A 23,225-nucleotide genomic window follows, 5' to 3' on the forward strand; every position below is an offset into this window, starting at 1 on the left:
TGGAGATGTACCCCTCCTACCCTATGGTTTTGTTAATTAATCCTTTCTTAAATAAAAAAAAAAAAAAGAAAAAAATAGAGCTGGTTGGTGGCACATCTGATTGAGTGAACACATTACCAAGCTCAAAGACCACGGCTTGAGCCCCTGCTCCCCACTTGCAGTGGGGAGGCTTCTCAAGCTGAGGAGCAGGTCTTCAGATGTCTCTCCATTTCTCTCTCTCTATTTCCCCTTCCCCATCTCAATTTCTCTCTGTCCTGTCTAATGAATAAGAAAACACATAAATATTAGCTGTCAGAAGCAGTGAATTTGACTGGCTTGCACTGAGCCCTAGTGATTACTCTGGTGGCAAAAAATGAAATAATAAAAATAAAATAAAATGATGGTAAGTACACAATGCAGTTCACTCTGTGCAGAGTGGCCTCAAGCAAGCTTCAGGTCAACTGTGTGCTGCTGGAAGGCGCTTCCAAAAGGGGGTCTCCACATGCCCCTCACCTCTTCTGTGTCCAGAGATGTTGACACACACTTCACCCCCAACCCAAAAGCAAACACTACAGCTTCCTTGCAGGAGCCTCAGTTTTTGAGGGGACAGCTCTCCCCTGCAGCTCACAGGGCACTGCCAGGGTGGCTAAGTATGCCCCCTCCACCATTCATGGAGTTCCCTGGGGCCATTCATGGTGTTCCCATGTGGTGCTGGGCCTTGAATAAAAGGCCTGCATGCCACCTCAACCCTGGGCATCTTCTGAATGCTAGGTGCATCTTTAGCTTGAGCCATGTAAGGACTCAGTCTTCCATTCCCACCTAAGCTTCCCCCTTGGGGCCAGGTGGTAGCACACCTGGTTAAGTGCACACACTACAGTGTGCAAGGACTCAGGTTCAAGTTCCTGGTCCCCACCTGCAGGGGGAAAACTTCTTGAGTGGTGAAGCAGGGCTGCATATGTCTCTCTGTCTCTCTTCCACTCTACCTCCCCCTCCCCTCTCAATTTCTCTCTGTCTCTACCCAATAATAAATAAATAAATAAAAAGAAACTTGCCCCTCTCCAGAGAGCCACAGATAACCTCCCTTCTCCCTCACCCCCCACCTGCCCCCACCAGCATCACTAGGCTGCCAGGGGCTGAGACCCATTGAGTTCCAGTCTGACCACACAGGGGCGCTGCACTCACGGTCGCTGCTGAAGTCATCCACTAGCAGGATTTCCTGGATGAGATGCATGGGGGTGCGGTTCAGGATGCTGTGAGGACAGAGTAAAGACGATTAGAGTTTCTCAGGGACATGGGTTCTGAAGAGATGCCATGGCACTCAGGGCAATGTGGCAGCTTGGTCCTACTGCTCACTAGTGACCAGCTAGGATAGTCCTCTGCCTTCCCTGTGGATGGACAGAAAGATTCCAGTGTATGCAACCAAAGCTCACAGCTTGGCTTCCAGGACTAAACCACGGATGCTGGTCTCTTTGTAACTGTAGAGTACTTGACTATGCTTAACTTGCAGGAGAACAGTGTGCTTGTTTAAGAAACCCAGGAGTGGGGACTGAGTAGTGGTGCACCTGGCTGAGTGCACATGCTATCATGCAAAGACCTGGGTTCAAGTCCCTACACCCAGTCTGCAAGAGAGAAGCTTCATGAGCAGTGAAGCAGGTCTGCATCTTTCTTTCTCACTTCCTATTTCCTCCTTCCTTCTCAATTTGTCTCTATCCTATCAAATAAAACAGAAAGAGAGAGAGAGAGAGAGAGAGAGAGGGAGAGGGAGAGAAAGAGAGAGGCTTTGGGGAGTCAACTCTTTTACTGTGGGAAGACTCAGAATCCAGACCACAGACGGCTGGGCTGGGCAGGTGGGGGAAGGGGGGCTGCAGCTGAACTGGGGAAAGGTGGGAAGGAGTTGTGGGTGACAAGGATTCTGAGGTCAGGGAGACCAAAGCATCCCAGCAACTCCCATGTGATAAACTGTAAGTCCCCTGTGGCTCCCGTGTGGTGCAGAATCACATCTTAAGAATTTCTACAGAAGGCCCACCTCTCACCAAGCCCTGGATCGTGAATATGGGTTTTAAGGATGGAGCACAGAGCCTTGGCATCTGGGAATATCTTAGACCACACTGTACCCCACAGAGAACTTCTAGAGTCATCCTCGGGACCCTGCTTCCCCCCGAAGCCTCACGTTGAACCCGGGATTAATCGCTGCTGCTTCTACCTGAACATGTCACCCAGAGCTTTGTCCCAGCTTTACCTGGTTCGACCACAGGCCCCCCTCCCCCACCTGCCCAGCCGACTCTTTTGTGGTCTTGGGGGGAGGGGGGTCTTTCTGAATCACAGCTGCTTTCTGTATGGCTCCCTGCAATGACACCAGTCAGCAACTGTCCCGTCCCCCCACCCCCGCCCACACCCCCCCACACCCAAACAGCAGCCCTCTAGGGCCCTCCCCCACTTGGAGCTGGGCTCCCTCTCCTTAGCCCAAGAAGAGCATCAGAGTCTAGAGCTGGGGGCTTTGGGGACCAAAAGGAGTCACTCAGTTATAGTCACATACTAAAGCCAACTCAGGGAGGGTACTAAAGGACTGGAGGCGTGGCAGTGAATCCTAGTTTTTAAAAATGCTTGCCTATTGGGAGTTGGGCAGTAGCACAGCGGGTTAAGCACAGGCAGTGCAAAGCACAAGAACCAGCATAAGGATCCTGGTTCAAGCCCCCAGCTCCCCACCTGCAGGGGAATCGCTTCACAGGCCCCCTCTCTGTCTTCCCCTCCTCTCTCCATTTCTCTCTGTCCTATCCAACAATAATGACATCAATAACAACAGTAATAACTACAACAATAAAACAAGGGCAACAAAAGGGAATAAATAAATAAATATAAAACAATTTAAATGCTTACCTATTAATTAGAAACAGACAGATACACAGACCCAGAGAAAGAGCTAGAGCATCACTCTGGCCTATGCAGCGCCAGGGATCAAACCCTAGACCCCAAACCTGAGAGTCCTGTGCTCTGTCACTGCCCATTCCCCTGAGGCAGAGCTTCTTGCCCAGGTGCACTGCTGAAAATGTGCCTGGAACTGACCATGGGGCCTTGGGGTGCTAAGGCTGCGGGGGGGGGGGGGGGGGCGTATACTCCAGGTCTTGGGCCTGACTTGAGGGGGAGGGGCTGCACTTTGTATCTCCTGGTCACCACAAACCTCATGGTTCCTCCCAGAATTGTCCTGGGTCATACCCCCTACTGTGGGACCCTTCCCAGGCGCCCCTCATCAGGTCAGGAGAGGGCAATAATAGGGCCTGATGGGCAGGGGCGCCTAATCCTGTACCCAACTCTGGGGGAGCCACCCTTTCCATGCAGGAAGCAGATGCTCAGGAGGGAAGTTTGCCTGTGGGTGGCCTTTAGCCAGCAAGGCTCACACTCACCATGGCAACTGGGGAGCGGGCACCCAGACACCCAGCCCTGAGCCCTGGTGAAACCCCAGGCACACCCAACACCACCCCTCTGATCAGAGGGGGCAGGAGGGAGGGGGGGGCTTCGGGAAGAAGGCTGCTAACAAGGCCTGATTACAGCCCCTGCACTGTGCTCAGTGTCCCCATTCCTCACCCGCTTCCCCCAGCCCTGTGGCTCTTTGAAATGCACGCCCGCTCCTCTGAGAGTTTCAATGGTGAATCCGCTGGATGAACTGAGAGATGATTAGCGAATAAAAAATGTTCCAGGGTTTCAAAACGGGGGAAAAAAACCCTGACATCGTCAGCAGTCGGTGCTAATTAGAGCATTTCTTGGCAACACCTGGCTTGTTTGGGCCTGTCATAAGAGCCACTGGGTGATAGACGGTGCCGTCGCTGCTGGTGGCTCTGGGCTGAATGGCTCTGTGACTGGGGCTCTGTGACCAGCAGGTATTTGAGGTTTCAGGGAGGACCAGGAGGACAGGGGCCTAAGGGGACCCAACCTGCCCCAGATGCCCCTTTTCTGCACACCCCACCCCCTCCACCACCACCCAAACCCTGAAGTCTTTGCCAGGATGGCTCAGCAGCCCCTCACCAGCCAAGCCAATCTGTCCTCGGGGGCCAGGGTGGGACAGGCTATTCCAGGCCCCTTCCATGCTGTTCCATGTCTTTCCCTCCACTGCCCTGCTTGGAGTGCAGGGTCCACCAGAGTGATTCAAACCCTACCCCCCACCTCCCACCCCCCCCTTTGGGAATTATTCGAGGACAGCCTGGGGTCCTGGTCTCCTCTGCCTGTGGCCTTGCCATCCCCAGCTGACTCCATGCTCCCCCGCCTGCCTTCAGGTCGGTAATTACCTCCCCCTGTCAAAGGGGAGATATTAATACTTGACCTACTTCCTGGGCTTTTGTGTGGCGGAAATGAGGAGCCGTCTTTGAAATTGCTTCATGAACTGGGTTCTGTGCAGGCAGGTTTATCAGACGCTCCATAAACAAGGCCAGGGGTGGGGGTGGGGGGCTGCAGACTCAGCGCCACCGGGCTCGAGTACCCCCTTCAGTGTGGAGGGGTGGTGGGGGGAGCACTTCTGCAGCCCTGTGAAGGGATCAGAGCACTGAGCCCTCTGGAATTATCACCAAGGCACTGGCTCTTCCTCGTGGTCTCTGAACCAGAGCATCTGTGTCACCTGGGAAACCACTAGAGCTGATCCTTCCAGGCTGGGAGACAGCTCAGCTGGTAGAGCACACACCTTTGCCGGCTTTGATCCCTGACACTATATGGGTGCAGTAGAGATAGCACAGAGCTGGAAAGGTGTGTCAGGGAGTCTCTCTTGTCTCTCCCTCTCTGTCTCCCTTTCTTTCCACTCCCTTCCAAATACCCGAGTGTCTCTAAATGAAATTAAATAAATAAACAAAGGCCTGGGGGTGCATCAGGGTACTATGCATCTGTGAGGTGGTAGTACAAAATGCTGACTCCTGGGTCCTGTGCCAGACTCACCGTCAAACCGTCTGGGGGTTGGGTGGGTGGGTGGGGAACCAAGGGACTGTTTTAACCAGGCTTCTGGCAGATTCTGCTGCCTTTTGCAGGCCTCTGCCCCCTCTCTCTGTTAGTGAGAATCTCTCTGCCTGGCTGAGTGTACCCAAGTGCCCCCTCTAGTCCCCACCCTCAGTCCACTTGGGAGCTAGATTACTGGACAGGGCTGTATAGAGGGGCAAAGGCCTGACCGAGGAGTATAGTCTTCCCTAAACATCTTTGCCTGGCAGCAACACCATTAAAATTCTAGAAACTGCCACAAAAGTGCTCTTAGAAAAGATCCTTCAGTCAGCGACAAAGTGATACTCTGAATTCCATGCCCACCCAGTGACTTGTGACAGGATGGACAACAAGCTGGGGGGGCAGGGGGGGAGTCCACAATCCCACTGCAATGGCACCTCACCAAGCAAGTTTCTAGAAGCAAACATTCTTGCTCCCACCCTCAAGTTCACATCTATCCAGCCTGTTGCTGCTGTTGGTGTTCTGTCCAGGGGTTGCTCTCAGCCCCCACACTACTGTCTCTGTACATCACACCTGAGTCTAAGCCTGGGGGCCCCTGACACCCCAAGTTCCTGGAAGACAGGAAACAGATCCACAGGCTCTCTGGGAAAAGTGCTCAGCAGAGTTTGGGGGTGCCCTGTTGTTGTGGGAGCTAGGTCTCAGAGATGAGAGGGAGGACTTTGAGTCAGGCAACAGCAGTGCCCTGAGAACAGCCAGAGAGAAGTCAGAGAATTTGGGGGACCCAGGAGCCTCACTTTCCACTGTAATGCTCCAAGTGATGTCTCACTGGGAGAGCCTGAAAGGTCTTAACATGTGGAAGATGCTTCTTCCATCACCATTCTCCCAGATGCGCCCTAGCTTGCAGCTAGGCTGGGGGGGGGGGGTACTCTGTATGCAGGGGAACCCTGACAGAGTCCTGGCACTGCTTTTCTCCTCAGTCCCCCAGCCATGCAGACAAATGGTGGCAGCTAGTGGGCAGGCTCCTCCCTGGGGGAAGCCACTCCCTTCCTCCCCCTGGACTAACACGGGGCAATTCTTGGCTGGGAGTGCTCCCCTTTCTGTTCCTCTGGAGACTCAGGACCTGGGGGGGGGACACCTGGCCCCAGGGAGCCCAACTAGGGAGGACAACATCTGGGAATGTGCTCTCAGTGCTCAAGCAGAGATGTGTAGAGACAATGGAGGGAGAGAGAGAGAAAAAGAGTGCACTTTCTGTGCCAGTGCCCTGTGTGTGCTCTACATGTGTGTCCTGTGTGTGAGTTCTCTATGTATGCTTCCCTGTGTGTGTGTGTGTGCAGTCTGTGAGCTCTGCAAGTGTGCACACTCGGCATCGCACCCTGAGTTGACTTGTGTGGGCCTTGTGTTGACCCTGCGTTTGCCCTGTGCATCTTGTGTGTGCCCTGTGTGTGTGTCTGTGTTTGTGTGTGTGCCCTGTGGTGTATCTTCTGTATATTCTTGTATGTTTCCTCTGTGTGTCCTGCATGCATACCATGCACACCCTCTATGTGCCCTGTGCATGTGTGTTGGGCATTAGGCCCTGCTCCATCGTTGATACTGTGGTCTATTTACATAATCATTGTTTTGCCTGAGACCCACCCTGCCTTCAGGGTATTAGTTTATCCCACTGGTTAGCAACAGCTGCTATGGAAGCTTTCTGCCTTTGAGCTCTTTTCTTCTCTCCACCCCCTCTCCTAGCCATTTCCTTTTCCGATTTGCCACTTCTGGTTTCTAAGATATAAAGGTGTTGTCTCTGATCAATAAAGACATTGCATTGCTTTCTCGCTCCGCCGTGAGTTCCTGGCCTCTCTCCTATGTCGCTGAGTAAGCAGCAGCCCAGGTTGCCTCTGGTCAAGTTCTCTCCAACCTAGAGAGCACATGCCCTGGAAGAAACACCTGCAATGCTAGACCGGCACATGTGCCCCATCTGTGTCTGTGCTGTGTGTGCCCTGAGTGTGTATGTGCCCTGTGAGTACCCTGCCTGGGTCTGTTTTGTTTTTATTTTTTTATTTTTAAAGATTTTTTAAAATATGTATTTATTCCCTTTTGTTGCCCTTGTTGTTTCATTATTGTTGTTGTTAGATGAGACAGAAATGGAGAGAGGGGAAGACAGAGGGGGGAGAGAAAGACAGACACCTGAAGACCTGCTTCACCACTTGTGAAGCAACCCCCCTGCAGGTGGGGAGCCAGGGGCTCAAACCAGGATCCTAGCTCTGGTCCCTGTGCTTCACGCCATGTGTGCTTAACCCACTGTGCTACCACCCGACTCCCTTGTTTTTATTATTATTATTTTTTTATATTAGACAGATATAGACAGAAATTGAGAGCAAGGGGGAGATAGGGGTGAGGAGAAAGAGAGAGAAAGAGACCTGCAGCACTGCTTCACCACTCTTGAAGCTTTCCCCCCTGCAGGTAGGGACTGGAGGCTTGAACCCGGATCCTTGCACATTATACATATGCGCTCAGCCAGGTGCGACCCAACTTGGCCTCCCTGCCCTGCTTGAGTCTGTGTCTGAGTCTGGGTCTGTGTGTGCCTTGTGTGTGTGAGAGAGAGTCTGCTCACACCTGTGACAATCAGGACTTACCTTCCCAGCCTCTCTGCCCAATGGGTGACAGTGACCAACTCAAGTGACCCACCACCCAGCCTCCCCTGTGACAGGGCCCCAGCCACCCAGGTGTGAGGAGACAGTGCCTGCCCAAAGAGCAGGGGAGGGGCACTGCCACTCAGGCAGAAAGGCCTGGAGGACAGACCAATGGACAGACAGGATGAAGGTGGGTCCTCACCTTCGAACAGTCCTGAGCAGCGTGGAGCGGGCCTCGTTGTGGAAGGTGATGATGATGCTTGTGGGGGGCAGGTCCTTGCAGTAGCCCATGGTGGAGCACCTGGGAGAGGAAGGGGAGGGTTGGAAGGACGAGGGGAGTAGAGCCAGGCTGGGAGGGGTTCCTGCCATGCCTGGTGGGCTGAGACCCTGGACCTCACCAGTCCTAAGGTGCCAGGGGCACTTCAAGAACCAGCCTGGCTGGATCCCCTACCACTACCACCACCCCTTCCCCAGGACTGGGAGGCAGAGGGCACTGACACAGAGAACAGAGCAGGGCTTTCAGCTGCCTGAGCCAGGCTGGGCTCTGCACCTCCTCCCCCTGGCCCTGTCCAGCAGGGGCCTCGAAAGGTTCTAGGCCAACAGCCCAGCCACCATCTCTAAGCCCAAACCACACCACACACACACACACATACACACACACACACACCAATCTGGAACACTTACAGGGATGCACCCCCAGACATGCGAGGCCCCTCATAGAAGCCTCCCCTCTTGAATTAGAACAGTCCCTATCAATTCCAGTGGGGATGGCTCCTTTATAAACCATGCCCCCACAAGTGGTCATCATACCTGCAGCCCCAACTTATTTTAATAATGAAAACTTTCCCGACCAGGGGCTTCCTCCACCCCAGGAGGTTCCCCCTACTATTTGAGGTGGGGTGGGGGGCTGGACAGTCAAGCATCTTTTCTTTCCATCTTTCAGTGTCCACCTTTGCTTTAAATTTGGGGTCAGGGGAGCTGGGCTGGGGTTTACACAGGAGCCCCTGAAGTGGTTTGCAGAACTGCACATGCAGATGTGCTCCCCTCCCCCAAGAGATGGTGGTAACTTGCACCAGATCCTCCAGATCCTCTGCTGGGCGCCCCCCACCCACCCACTCATTTGAGCAGTCTCATTCCCCAACTCCCCCTCCAACCTCCTGCCCCAGGCAGGGAAGGGAAGGGGTGCTGCAGCCCCACTTGGGCTCTGGCAGCCAGAAAGCCAACACAAGCCTTAAAGCAGGACGTCTCGGGGAGAGGCAGCGCAGTCAGAAGCTCGGATCTAAATGATTCATCAAACAGCAGGATCTACTGGGACCGACGGGAGAAGGGAGACAACGCTCAGATCTTCGGCAGACAGCAGGCAGTGGCTGATGATTTATTCACCATCCTGCTCTGTGGGGAGGAGGCAGCAGAGAAGGTGAAGGGGGTGGGGTGGCTGCAGGTAGTAGGGTGGGCTGGATGGCCCTGTGTGGGGGACACAGACGCCAGGGGCAGCACCTGCTGTCACAGTGGCTCAGAGCAAGGCATGCTCCTCCCAGCCCGAGGAAAATAGTATTCTGGTTTTCCAAGGCTCTGGCTTTCCATCCCTGAGGTGGCAGAGAGAGGTACCAGGGGGGGGAGGGGGGCTCAGATGCTCCCTGGGTTTAGTGCTGGCTGGAGAGCCATGGACCTCAGGGCTTGGGAGATGGGGCCTCCCTCTCCTGCTCTGTGTCCTCTACTGTCCGTTTCCACAGTGATGCAATGTGACTGCTTCCTAGTTTAAGGCTGAGCTCAGGAGATGCTGCTGCAAGCCAAGATGGCAGGAGCAGGGTCTAACCAGTGCCCCATTCTATGGTTAAACAGCAGACAGGGCCCCTGGAGGCCTAGGGTTTTCCGGCCGGGACTGGGCCCCATGTCCTGAGTCCTGCACACAGCCTCCGGCTCACATGGTAGACTGACCTCACACAGGAGAGGCCATGGTGCTGAGTGAGCCTCTTTAGAGGCTCAGGGGTTTATTCTCCAGCTAAAAAGCAGGAGGAAATGTTGGAAAGGAGACAATTCCAGAGCAGAGAGAAAAAGTGTCAGCATTATGGCTAGAGTGTCCCTGTCAGGGAGACCCACTCTGGCTCACTCACAGAGAAAGGGTAAAGGTCACATGGACACATACAACACACTGTCCCAGAGATCACCTAGGCCTGAGAGGGGACCTCTGGGAATACCTTTGTCACTGGGAAACTGGGTGGTGACTTCAGTTCTGGAAGTTTCAAGTCCCTGGTTGAAAGTGTGGGGTGTTTCCTGGGGGAAACTATCCCTGGGGATCCTCAGATGCAGCTGGGATAAGGCATGGCCACTCTCCAACACACACACTTTCTGTCCCACTCTGACCCCAAAGGTGGCCCAGGGAGACTGCCGTCCCCTCCTTGGCCTCCTGCCACCAACTCCCACCCCAAACTTAACAGGAGTGAAACAGGAAAGGAAAGAGGGACAGAGCTGCCAGCCCAGAGATATTTCCAGAATATCAGTGCCCTCAGGATGGGGCAGTGGTGTCGCTACCAGCTTTGAGAATCACAGATTCTGTGCAGCGAGCTGGGAGTGGCCACACCCCAGCACAGTTCCACAGAATGAAGCCTGTCCTCACCCAGGAGGGAGAGAAAGATGAGCCCAAATTAGAAAGCACCAGATGTGCAGCGGGCCACTAGGTTCATACTCAGTTCTTTTTCTTTACTTCATCCTTCTCAGGTTGACTCCTTCAGAGGGAGAGAGAGACAGAAAAAAAAAGGGGGGGGGGTGTTCAACAATTTGTTTGGCTTTGTATGTTAACTCTCTTTTCAGCCACCAGGTTCCAGATGAGAGCATGATGCCGACCAGACTTCTCTGGACAGACAACCCTACCAATATGTCCTGGAGCCTCACTTCCCCAGAGCCCCACCCTACCAGGGAAAGAGAGAGGCAGACTGGGAGTATGGATCGACCAGTCAACGACCATGTTCAGTGGGGAAGCAATTACAGAAACCAGACCTTTCACCTTCTGCACCTCACAATGACCTTGGGTCCATACTCCCAGAGGGATAAATAGGAGGAAAGCTATCAGGGGAGGGGGTGGGGTACAGAGATCTGGTGGTGGGAATTGTGTGGAGTTGTACCCCTCCTAGCCTATGGTTTTGTTAATGTCTCCTTTTTTAAATAAATTTTTTAAAAAGAAACAAAAAAGGGGGGAGGGGTGTGCACTTCAGCTGAAAGCCGACCCTGGTGGTGTGGCCTTCCCAGGTGATGCTGACCCTCGGACCCAGACTGCACACACAGCAAGGCACCCCCCAGCCCCAACCCCACCCAGTGCACTCTCTGGCCTCAGAGCTCAACCATTTAGGAAAGAAAAACGCACGAGGTCTCAGAGTGTGACAGCTGTAAGATCAGAAATTCCTTTTAATCTCGTTTCACGGGCGGCTCTGATAGGCTGTGAGGCATGAAATTCTTACTGCTTGTCGATTTCGCTGGGGTTTCACATGCAGATTAATTTGTTCACTCACATAAACAGACGGCTCCTGCGGCTGCCTCCGCCGCCACCTTTGCTGAGAATTCCAGCCGAGAATTCCAGAAGCCTCGAGTTTCATCACAAAGATGTGCAAATGCACAGGGAGGCAAACTGCAGTACCTCAGAACCCCCACTTTAACACCAAACAGGTTGGCAGGTTCCAGGGTACGGGGGGGGGGGAGCAGTCAGGGGAGCCACCCTGCTTCTGAGGGCCCCCTACCCTGGATCGTCAAGACCCTCTTTGAATCCTTCTTTGAAACCCCCACAAGAGGAACCTCCTCCCCTAACCTCAGCCAAGCCTGCTGACCGAGAGACAAGCCTGCAGAACCCAAGAGACAGTCTCCACTTTCACCCTCTCCCAGTCCTCCAGCCAATGGAGGAAAGCCCAGCTCTGTTCCTTCTGCACACTGTTCTCTCTTTCCTGCCTCGTTCTCTGTATTCCCACCAGGTCTTTCCTGAACTTTTTTTTTTGTATTATCTTTATTTGTTTATTAGATAGAGACAGCCAGAAATTGAGAGAGTAGGCAGCGGTGGGGGGGATAGAGAAGGAGAGAGACAAAGAGACACCTGCAGAACTGCTTTACCACTCGTAAAGCTTTCCCCCTGCAGGTGGGGACTGGGGGCTCAAACCCAGGTCCTTATGCATTGTAGCATGTGTGCTCAACCTTACGCATTGTAGCAGATGTGCTTCCACCTCTGAACTATTAAAAAAAAAGATTTATTGAGAAAGAAAGAGAGAAAGAGAGATGGAGAGAACCAGAGCATGGCTCAGGTACATATGATGCAGGGGCCTGAACTCAAGACCTCTATCCACCATGCTTCCTTCTGGAATGCCCTTCTGAACTCTGGTAGCACCTTCCTAGCTGGTTCCACAACCCCCTTCCAGTCTCCTTTGCACATGAAGCTAGAAGGATCTTCCCAAAGTGTGAGCCTTCAATGTGGCTCAGTACTGCTGAGCCCAAACAATAAAGCCAGATGGCCAGGAGGAAAAGGAGGTATATCGGCAAAATGTGAGACTTGTAGGCAATGTGGCCCTGAGTTCAATTCCTGGCACTGCCTATGCCAGAGCACTGCTCCAACTCACTTTCTCATAAATAAACAAACAGTGCCCCTCCCAGACCCCCACGTTCAAATATGGCAGCCTCCTACCTCGTGTGGCCACTGGGCATGTGACATGTGTCCATGTTAGTTAGACACTGTGTGACACACACGTGAGAGACTTCAAAAGCTCTGTGCCCATGAGAACACAGAACAGGTCAGTGCTCTGGCCACATGGCTTGTGTGTGCAGGTGGCAGCCTCTGACTAGGCTGGAGCTAGAGAAATACAGCAGCAAAACTACTCGCACTTGTTTCTTCAGTTTTTGTGAAGATTCCATGACTTATTGATTGATTGTTGAGGTTTCACCATAACACGCTCATACTTTCAGATAAAAGATGCAATGATACATTAGAGAGGAAGAGAGAGAGGAAAGAGAAACACCACAGTATCAAAGCTTCTCCCAAAAAGAGCTACCTTGCTAGTCCCTTCATTTAATTTTTGACATATATATATATATATATATATATATATATATATATATTATTGATTTGATTGATTTTAATAAGAGTGAGAGAGAGAAAGAGACCAGAGAACTGCTCAGCTGTGGCTTATGGTAGTGCTGGGGATTGAGCCTGGGACCTCAGAGCCTCAGGCATGAAAGTTTTTTGCAGAACCACTGTGCTATCTCCCTAGCCCCTTTTCATTTAATTTTTCAATAACTCTTCCTGAGAGACTGATAGAAGCCAGAACACTACATAAATGGTGCCAGAGATCAAATCTGAGACCTCACATATGTCAAGTCTTCTCTCCACCCCAGAGCCACCTGCCCAGTTGCCTCTGGAAGATTCTCCATGGCACGTGTGGCTCCCATGGGGACATCTTTGTCTTAGGTCGTTACCGAACCTTGGCTTGTACACACAAAACTCAACAACAAAAAAATCACCATCAGCACAGACAATGGTTTGGAGATGTCAGCTTGTTTGCTATGATTAAAGGTGAATAAAACAGTCCCAGCAATCATTATTGGGTTCGCAACACTTGATTCGCTGGAGAGATTGCAGGTTAAACACCGCGTCCTTCACACCGCGATTATACCATAAAAGAAGGGCATTGAAACACTGGGAAGCCTGCAATTTCAGAATAACTGAGGGCTCCATCACTGGTGAAATGCAGCTTCAAGAAGATCTCCCTTGGGGCTCCCCAGCTCCCAGCTCCATGGGTGGGGTGGGGAGGGGCAGGGACAGAGCTTCAGGGCCCTAACTCACAGGGCAGGACACCCCCTGCTCTGCACCTGCTTCCCCAGCTCTGCTCTGGTTATTCTGAGGGTAGGTCACAGTCTCCATCTTTGCCTTCTTCTGTACCTCCGTTGTTGTTATGTCACCTGCTCTTAGCTCAGAAGGCCCCTGACTTTGGGAACTTACACAGGAGCTTGGGCTGTACTCAGACCACTCCCCACCCCCCACTCCCAGGCATCTGGCCCTACTCCCTGTGTAGCTGGCCCCTTGCTTCCCCTGGACAATGACTCTGCTAACACTGAGAGCTGAGTGTCATGGGCCTGGGGGGACACTGAGGGGGCCAACACACAGGACCTGCAGGAAGACAGCCCAGGCTCCATCCTGGCTAGCACCAAGAGTCAGGGCCAAGCAGAGCTCTACTCAAAGGAAACAGCCAAGTGAACGGGCACTGAGGTGTGGAGGACACTGGGGGAGGTGACAAGGTCTGCGTGTGGGAGGCCAGCTGCCAGGCCTGTGTTAGCTGCGCCCCAGCAGCACCCAGATGGCAGCCGAGTGGGTGTGGGGCAAGGCGTCATCTCAGGGGGTGGGTGTGATGAGAATGGAGGCGGCAGATGTTCCCAAAAGGCAGCTCGGGCATGGGGCCCGGGGGTGCTGGAATCAGGCCAGGCATGGCTGGGTGCAGATGACACAGACGGGGCCCTGCTCTGCCTCAGGTGTGCAGTCACGAGTTCCCAGCGAGCACTGCAGGCATACTGAGCACCGCAGGCATACTGCTCCCCCCCTCCACTCCCCCCCACCCCAAGCTGGGGACAGACCAGGTCACAGTAGCTGTGACTCAGAGAACAGCAGGTGACCTGGTTCCAATTCTGTCTCTTACACCCTCCAAAGTCTCTCCTCAGCAGACTCCAGCCTTTATTTCCCATTGGTCTTTCTCTCTGCTTTTGTTCTTGTGGCTCATAGGATAAAAGATTCTGGAAAGAGGTAGGATCACACCTCCCTGGGATGCTCCCTATCTGCTAGAATGAACCCCTCCCCCACTCCCCCTGCTAGTTTCCTGGGATGCTTCCTTAATTTTTTTTAAAGGTTATCTATTTAGCCAGAGAGAAAGAAGAGTTGTGTTCTGGTGGCATGCGGTGCCAGAGATCAACCCGGGGCCTCAAGTTTCTCAGGTTTGCAAAGCATGTGTTCTACCTGCTGAGCCAGCTCTCAGGGCCCCAGGCAGCTACTACATAGATCTCAGACTTCTCATCTCAAAGGTCAGAGAATGTTTTACTTAACATCTGTGTGGGATGGGGTGAGGAGGGATCCTCAAAACTGGAGCAGCTTGACTAAGCCAGGGACCTGGGTGAGGGGTACAGCCACCCCTACACCTTAGGGGAAGGTCTGCTTCAGCCCCAGGTCCAAGGGGCCATATCTGGGAATGATCTACACAGGGCCTGTTGGGAAATTGTGAGGAGTCTCACAAGGCACCCTGCATTTTTCTGCCTCCAGGAGCCTGGCATTCCTTAAAATATTAAGCCAGCTCTCCCTGCTCCAGCATGCATTCCTGATACTATGACCTATCTATATAATCATTGTTTTGCCGAAAGCTCCCCACCCATTCCATTCCTTTGATCTACTTTCTACCTTCAAGAGCTTCCCTGACTGCAGGGTATTATTAATCCTACCAGTTAAAACCCTCACAACAGTTGCTAAGGAAGTTCCTACCTTTCCAGATCCCTTTTGCCTTTCTCCACCCCTTTCCTAGCCATTTCCATTTCTGACTTGCTGCTCCCGGTCTTCCCTTTAAAAGCCTTGGCTCTCTGATCAATAAATATTTGCATTGCCTCACCGCCATGTGTTTGGTTCCTGAGTCATCTCCCTCCATCACTGAATGAGTAGCAGCCCAAGCTGGTTCCAGTCAAGTTCTTTCCAACCCAGAGAGTATGCACCCAGGAAGAGGCACCCCCACACTAGCCCTGCAGGGCCAAGCACTCCTGGGAGGCAGACTCATTCAACAAGCTGTGGGGAGTCAGGACTGTGGCAACCTGGGCTGGGGATGGGGGGAATAGTGCCATCACCCTCACATGCAGCCAGCGAGCAGAGCAGGCGCCTGGGCCTAAGTTGAGGGGGGGGGGGGTCACAGGGCAGTGAGGCCTGAAGGAAAGAGGGCAAGACAGGCAGGGAACAGAGGTCAGCATGCTGGGGGGGCTCTGCTGTCCAGGGCAGGGGTGGGGTGAGGCAGGGCAGACAGGAATGGGGCTGTGGAGGGGAAGACAAGGGAAGACCAGAGACTAAGCCAAACACATACACTGGCTCCCTGGGAAACACAAGCTTGAGTGCAATGCTTCATTTATACAGGGAGTTGCTTTCTTTCTTTTCTTTAACAATTTATTTATGTACATATGTATGTGTGTGCATGTGCGTGAGCGTGTGCATGTGCATGTGCATGTGCATGTGTGTGAGCGTGTGCGTGTGTGTGCGTGCGTGTGTGTGTGTGTGTGTGTGTGTGTGTGTGTGTGTGCATGTGAGAGAGAAGTAGAGCATCACTCTGGTACACATAGTTCCAGGTTTGAACTAGGAGCCTCAGGCTTGAAGTCCTGAGCTCTCTTCCTGCACCCACTCCTGGGACACTCCCCCTTCATCTTGTCCCTGGGCCCTCCATGTGGAGGCCTCTGTGAAGTGTAGAGGCCCCTGTGACATGTGCAGGGTGTGACATGCAGAGATCAGGGTCCCCGTTACACGGGCTCTTACTAGGTGTGTGTTGTTGGAGTCCAAAGCTGTGTGCAGGCCACCGGAACCCAAAGCCTCTTACAATCAACACTGTGCTCCACTGAGCAGCATCCTGATCCCATTCGTGGTGGCAAAGAAGGGGCCAGCCACTCCCCCTCCCCAGAGCATTCCCTGACCACCTGACCCAGGTTCCAAGACTCCAGGGGAGCAGGAGAGAGGCCCCACATGCCCCAGGGGAGCTCACACTCTTCTGCCTTCCTGCAGTCACACTGCTCACACCTTTCCTTCCATCTGTCCCAGGGCCCCAGCCCCATACCCCTGCCAGCACCTCCCCCTCTTTTCTTCTCCTGCCAGACTCCTTTCTGCCTCCCTCTCAGGACTTGGCTTAGTCCAGGCATCTGAAAAGCACAGCCTTCCTCACTGATGTGCTCAGTGCTCTCTCTCAGCTGTCAGTTTGCCACACAGGCGGGTGGAGAATCAGGCGCTGGGCCCACAGAGCAGCCAGCTGGCACCCTCACCTACCCAGTGAAGCATCTAGACTCGGGGTTGGAGACTGGGGGTTGGGAACTGGGGGCAGGCACAGTCCCTATGTGCTTTCAGGTCACTTCTCCCCACCCCTGCCTCTGCCACAGCTGCCTGACCAAGGACCCAAGGGTGAGCGCCAGGCCTGACAGTGATGCCACAGTGAACATCATTCCCGAGCTGGCTGAGGGGTTGGTTGGGGTCTCTGCTCCGAATCTGACAGGGACTGTGGCCCTGTACCCCCTCCCACCAGCCTGGGGTCCACCACAGCAGCCACTTTACAGATGAGGAAACTGAGGCTGGGGAGTTGATAGGCCAAGGGCTGCTCAAGAGTGATGGAGATGACTGTCTGACTGAGAAGATGAGGCCTCTGACTTGTGTGATTTCCCCATCCTCAGGCTGATTATACTGAGAACCTGAGACAGAGGAAGGGGGGCAGACATGTCTTTGGTATTTGATATTTAGTGTCTTTGAGTATGTTTCGATGTCTGTTGACCATCTGGATCTCTCCACTAATGAAATTCAAATTAAAAAACACATGAAGAGATCTCTGCACACCTATGCATACTGTTCAAAAGTTTGTGATAATCTAAACTTGAAAGCAACACAGACACCCACGCACAGGTGAGTGGTTAGAAAAGTTGTGGCATATACACATAATGGAATACTACTCAGCTGTCAGAAATGATGAGACCTCTGATTTTCCATATCTGGGATGCAAATTAAAGGTCTCTTGCTAAGTGAGATCAGCCAGAGGTGGAAGGATGAATACTGGGTGATCTCACTCACAGTGGTACTTAAGGAGCAAGACAAGGGAAGGAAAACACAGGGTGAAGCGTGGACTGGGTGGGGTGGACTGCAGCAAAGCACAGGACTCTGGAGGGGGGGTGGATAGGGTGATGGGTGTCCAGTGTGTGATGGTGAAGAGGGCCCCAGGAGGGTGGTGGGAAGAGGTGTGTGGACACTTATCACAGGGAGACAAGAAACTCTCCCCATGTGCCAACAACTGTCCTGCAAACATTATTTCCTCCATAAAAGAAAAACTTAAACAAAAAACAAAAAGCCTCTTCTGACTCTGTGCTGAGTCCTCTGAGTTGATCAGATGCTATTCTGTGTTTTCTTTTGTTCTTATTTATTTATTCATTTATTTATTTTATTTTAACAGGAGAGAGAAAAAGAGATGCAGGAAGAAAGACGCATAGATAGAAAGAGATCAGAGCCCCACACAGCTCTAGTGATGCTGGGGATTGAACTTGGGGCCTTGGACCCTCAGGCATGAAAATCTTTTGCAGAACCATTATGTCTCCCCAGCCCCTGTTTTATGTTTTCCACAGGAAAGCTCTGGGGTTCAGTCCATGGCAGGGTCAGGGCAGGAGACAGGCGCTTGGATTGAAGGGCTGATATCTGGTCATTATCTCCAGGGTCAGCCCATCTCCGCACCAGGAGTTACCCCCTCCCATGCTGCCCCTCATCCTCTCCCCCAGCTAGATCAGGAGCTCTTGGGGTGGACGGGGAGCAACCAGACAGAGCCTGACATGGGGTGATGGGGTGAGCACCTGATTAGTGTGCTGAGTGAGTGAGTGAATGTCGTGTACAGTGAACCGTGGCAGTGTTCACACTCAAAAGCAGAATGGTCAGACATTCTATAAAGGGGGTACAGGAAGACTGAGGACCCCCAAAAGGAGAATGATTAGAGGAAGCAAGGAAAACGCTCTAAGGCAGCTTGCCGATCAGAAGCTTGTCTTCACCAGGCCCTTTCAGGAATGCTGGGGGCTGCCTCCTCAAGATGCTCAGCCTCTGGGGAGCCCCCCACAGTCCACCAGGGTCACCCATGCCCAGGTTCTGCAAACAGCTGCCCACATGTGGAGACGCTTCTCCAACACAGCCCCCCAGGATGGTGGGGACCTTCTACTGTTCCTTCCCCCAAATCCCGAATGTTGAGTGGGGGAGGGGAGGGACCAGAATAGAGCTGGGGGGGGCAGGGGGCAGCTTATGTGCAAAAGCTCATCAGCCTCTGTCCCTGAACCCCCTCCCTACTCCCCGTACCTGGGATCTGAATGGCCTTGCTCTAGGTAGAGGGAAGCCCTTCCAGATGCCAAGCTTTCCCCCACTACTGCTCCAATAATGATCATCTTCCTTGAGAGTCCAGCTGGGTAAATACTAGGAGTGAGGGAAGCAGTAGTGGCTGGCGGCCAAGTTCCTGTCATTTCCCGGGAGGAAGAGGAGCAGAGGGAAGGCGTCCTCCTGGGAGCTGCAGCACCAAGTGTAGCATTTTCCCCCCAGGTGGTCAGCAGGCAGCTGCTGTTGGAGCCACTAAGGTCAGCACTGACGGAAGCCTGACAAGGAGGCTGGGGGGCAGGAGGAGTGAGCCCCAATGGCTGGGAATGACCACTAGGCTGCCCAGCTCCAGCCCCTCCCAGCCACCTGCTTCCCTGCAGCTTCCCAAGCCATCCCATAGTAAGTACTGAAAAGTGACTACAGAAACACACCCCTGGCATCAGCGAAGTCTCCCTCTCCTCTGTCTACCCTGTGTGGCCTGAGACTTTGTCTGCTTCCCAGAGAGGCCATTGTCACTAAAACATGGTGACATGGAAATATGGTGAGAAGAGGACAACCAAAAAATGTGGTGACCTGTCAGGACTCTACACTCTGGATTCACAGCAGAAGTCCCCTGACCCCCCACCCCCCCACTGTCCCCTCCTCCGCCGCACATACAGCCAGGCTCTGTTTCTACCTTCCACAGAAAATGTCATTTGTCATAAACCCACCCAACTCTATTCCACAGACAGGCATGTCCTATTCATTCTTGTGACCCCCAGAGTCCAGGCAGTGTCCCCCCCAAATCAGGATTCTCATCAGTATTCCAGAAGTGTGAGTTCAGGGGGTAAAATGGGGACCAGGATGCCCCTGGTTGTATGAGTGTGTGTATATGTGTGAGTGTGTGTGTGTGTGTATATGTGTGAGTGTGTGTGTGTGTGTGTGTGTGTGTGTGTGTGTGTGTGTGTGTGTGTGTGTGTGTGTGTGTAGCCAACAAGACCAACCCTGACAAAGGAAGCCACTAGCAGAGTGATGAAGCTGGAGAGCTGTCTGGCTCAAGTGCAGTGAGAAAGCACAGGCAGAGGAGAGCTGGACACACAGGTGACTGAACCTCTCACCCCTCCCTTGACATGGGCTGCAAAGGAGCACCCACAAACCCAGCCGAGATGATGGCTGTGGCCGGAGGCAGTTCAGTGTGGAAGAATTCTGGGCTTGCAGGGCTCAGTTCAGTCCCAGCACCGGTATGCCAGAGCGTTGCTCTGGTGTTTCTCTCTCTCTCTCCCCCTCCCCTCCCCCTCCCCTCTCCCTCTCTCTGTCTCTCTCTCTTGTTAATGAATAAACAAATCTTAAAAAATAAAGAATGATGACAGCGATTTCAGACTCAACAGCAAAACAGTCAGACATTCTGAAGATTTTATTTATTTATTTATTACTGGATTGAGACAGAGAAATTGAGGGGGGGAGAAAGAGAAACAGAGAGACATCTGCAGCCCTAAAACCCAACCCTCTTATGAAGCTTTCTCCCTGCAGGTGGGGGCCAGGGACTTGAACCTGGGTCCTTGCACCCCAAACAGTCAGACATTCTGTAAAGGGGTATGGGTAGGCTGAGGACCCTCAAAAGGAGAATGTCTAAAGGACCCACTGGGAGCTGAAGATACCCACTCAGTTCTTCTAGGCATGGGTGCTACCCACTGCCCACCCCAGGGACACCTAAACTCTGGGAATGGGGAGTTCAGAGTCTGCCCAAGCCTCTTTTACTCAGAGACAGAGGGAGAGGAAGAGGAAGGAAGCACAGCACTGAAAGTTTTCTACCAGGAGTGGAGGCCAAGCTCAAAGCAGAGCACTATCCAGGGAGTTATTTTGCTGTCCTTAACATTTTTAAAAAAGATTTACTTATTTGTTAATTAATGAGAGAGAAAGAGAGAGAGACAGAGAGAGAGAGAGAGAGCAAGCAAACCAGAGCATGATTCTGACACGTTATTGGAGATTGAACTTGGGAACTCACATTTGGGAGTTCTATGCTCTACCCACTGAGCCACCCCCCTCAGATGCTGCCCAAGTCTTACCAGAGTCACCCCATATTCCAGAGCCTCCTACAAAATACCGTGGACACCGGGGACATAGAAGCAAGAGAGAGCTGGTGACTGTTGTTCTCTCCTACTGGGACACTAATCCGGCCTCCCCAGGGCCTCTCCGGTCTCTGGAGGCTCCATCACAACTTTCAAACATTCCATGCTTCAAGGCAGAAAGTGGCAGCCTGGGGCTGGATCCTCCTCAGCTTCCTCCCCAGCTCCCCCTCCTCAGGAGCCCCATGAGGGAGGTCCCCCCACTACCCCCCCCACCCCAGTAGCCCTCATTCTAATGTTCAGCTAATAATTCTCTGTTTCGGGCACTGCCCACGCCAGCCTATAGATCAGAATCCAATTACACAGGGGAGAACTGGAAGCAAGTGCACTGAGCCCAACCCCTCTGCCCTCACACCTGCTGATTCTCCAGTCCTGCTAGAAAGAGCCCTGTGAGGAGCAAGGCTGGGTCCTCTCCTGAATCTGTTGGGGTGGGAGGGTCAGTGCTTATCGCAAGTCCCTGAGGGTGGAAGAGTGGAAGGGTAGTAAGAAGACTTAAAACAGGCAGCTGGACATGGGGCTTCTTAATTCCATTTCGGGTGGTGCACGTCCCAACATAGCTACAGAACCTGGATGTATACCGGAACCCATGAGGGCGCAAGTGCACATTGTATCCGTAAGTTAGGGGAAAATATACCTTAAAATAGAAGTGCACAATTGTTTGCACTGACTCAGTAAGTGCAGCAAGCAAGTAGAAAGGCCTAAAAAAGACACCATAAAGTGCTAATCAAATATTTTCTACTTAGACATAGATATGTTCCTCTCCCCCAAGCACTCTACCTCCAACTTTGTCAGATAGAGTAAGGACTGCAAAAGCTGGATAAGCACAAGAGAAAAGCACACTTGAATGATGGCTCTTTTGGTCACCACCAGCCCACCCCACCATCCAGGGCCCTCGTCAGGGAATCCTGGGATTCCCGCATAGATATGCTGGGCCTAGACCTCTAACACATCCCTCTCCCCCCATCACTGGTTGTCTCCATCAGGAACAACATCATAAACCCTCTTTTGGGCTTCTAGAGGACCTTGCCCTCAATGTGGAATAACAATAGTAGAAATTATCCCATTCTCGGAAGGGAGACTGGGTCAACATACTTTGCTACTTGAGGAAGACTGGTCCTGAAATGCGTGCAGCCTAGAATGTTCCCAGCTGTGACCATGGACTGTGAGCTCAGACCAACCAGGACGCAGAGGTACACAGGATCCTTAGCTAAATACAAATAGGCGTGGGGGGCCCTAGGTCAGATCAATGGGGTTTACAGTTAATGGTATTTATATACTTTTCCCATATTTGGGAGCTACTCTCTGCCCTGATTAAAATTTCTAGTGCCGACACCATCTTCTCAGACAATACTTTTAGCCCACCTGCATGTTAACTGTCAGGCCCAGGCAAAAATTAGTGAAGTCACAGATGCTTTGGGATATACTTAAAATAGACTTCCTAGCTTCTCCCAACAAGAAGAATCCAAATATTACCTGCTGTATTCTTACCTTTAGGTTCCTAATTATTAAACAAATTGTTTTGTTTTATATCTTAATACTTTCCAGTCACCAAGTTGCAGATGCTACCATGATACCAACCTGACTTCCTTGGGCAGATGACCTCACCAATGCATCTTGGAACCCCACTCCCCAAAGCCCTGCCTGACTAGGTAAAGATAAAAACAGGGTGGGGTATTGATCGACCTATCAATGTCCATATCCAGCAGAGAAGCAATTACAGAAGCCAGACCTTCCACCTTCTGCACCCCATAATGATCCTGGGTCCATGCTCCCAGAGGGATAAAGACTAGGGAACCTTCCATTGAAGGGATGGCATATGGAATTCTGGTGGTGGGATATGTAGGGAATTGTACTCCTCTTATCCAAAAATCTTGTTAATCATTATTAAATCACTAATAAAAATATGTTGGTTCTCTTATTACTATGTAATATTTATTTACTTTTTAAGACCCTCTGTAAGCAATAAATTGTGAGTGCTTATATATAATTTTCAAAAAAACTAAAGGCTTGGGAAGCAGGTTTGCAGGTGCCTATCTTTTTCTCCCCCTCTCTATCTCCCCTCCCGTCTCAATTTCGCTCTGTCCTATCCAAGCAGTGCCAAGAGTAGAGCAGGCACTGAGCCCCAGTGATAACCCTGAAGGCAAAAGAAAAAGAAAAGAAAAGAAAAGGAAGGAAGGAAGGAAGGAAGGAAGGAAGGAAGGAAGGAAGGAAGGAAGGAAAGGATAAAAGAAAGAAGAGAACAAAGAGAACTAAAGCAGAGTTTCAAGGGAATAAGAGCTTGGGGGCTGGTTCAATTCTTCAAGCATCTACCTACATGAAGGGGTAGGGGTTTGACCCTGGAGGCTCCTGAAAGTCACTTGGGTCCTTGGGGAGACACACAGCAGTGATCTGAGTCTGGGGCCAGCATAAAAGATTTACTTACTCATTTATTTCACTGAAGACCAGGGCATCAGTCTAGCATATGCAGTGCTGGGGATCAAACCCAGGACCTCACACATCCAAGCCCCCCACCCCCCTCTGCTCAGCCACTTCCAG

General features: G+C 52.2%; 1 protein-coding gene across 4 annotated transcripts in view; it reads right to left on the bottom strand.

Annotated features, from left to right (window-relative positions):
* The window catches only part of GALNT14 (polypeptide N-acetylgalactosaminyltransferase 14), a 148,021-nt gene that overhangs the window by 16,122 nt on the left and 108,674 nt on the right, over positions 1-23,225 (bottom strand). For 2 of the 4 annotated variants that reach the window (XM_060186820.1, XM_007523890.3), the window contains exons 3-4: positions 7,711-7,809; positions 1,162-1,229 (exon numbers count right to left, since the gene is read on the bottom strand). In XM_060186820.1, coding sequence (XP_060042803.1) covers positions 1,162-1,229; positions 7,711-7,809 — 167 coding nt within the window. The remainder of the gene's footprint in view (positions 1-1,161; positions 1,230-7,710; positions 7,810-23,225) is intronic. The other 2 variants (XM_060186821.1, XM_060186822.1) reach the window with 1 other exon arrangement.

The sequence above is a fragment of the Erinaceus europaeus genome, chromosome 3, assembly GCF_950295315.1.
Source record: "Erinaceus europaeus chromosome 3, mEriEur2.1, whole genome shotgun sequence".
In the NCBI taxonomy this organism is placed as follows: Eukaryota; Metazoa; Chordata; class Mammalia; order Eulipotyphla; family Erinaceidae; genus Erinaceus; species Erinaceus europaeus.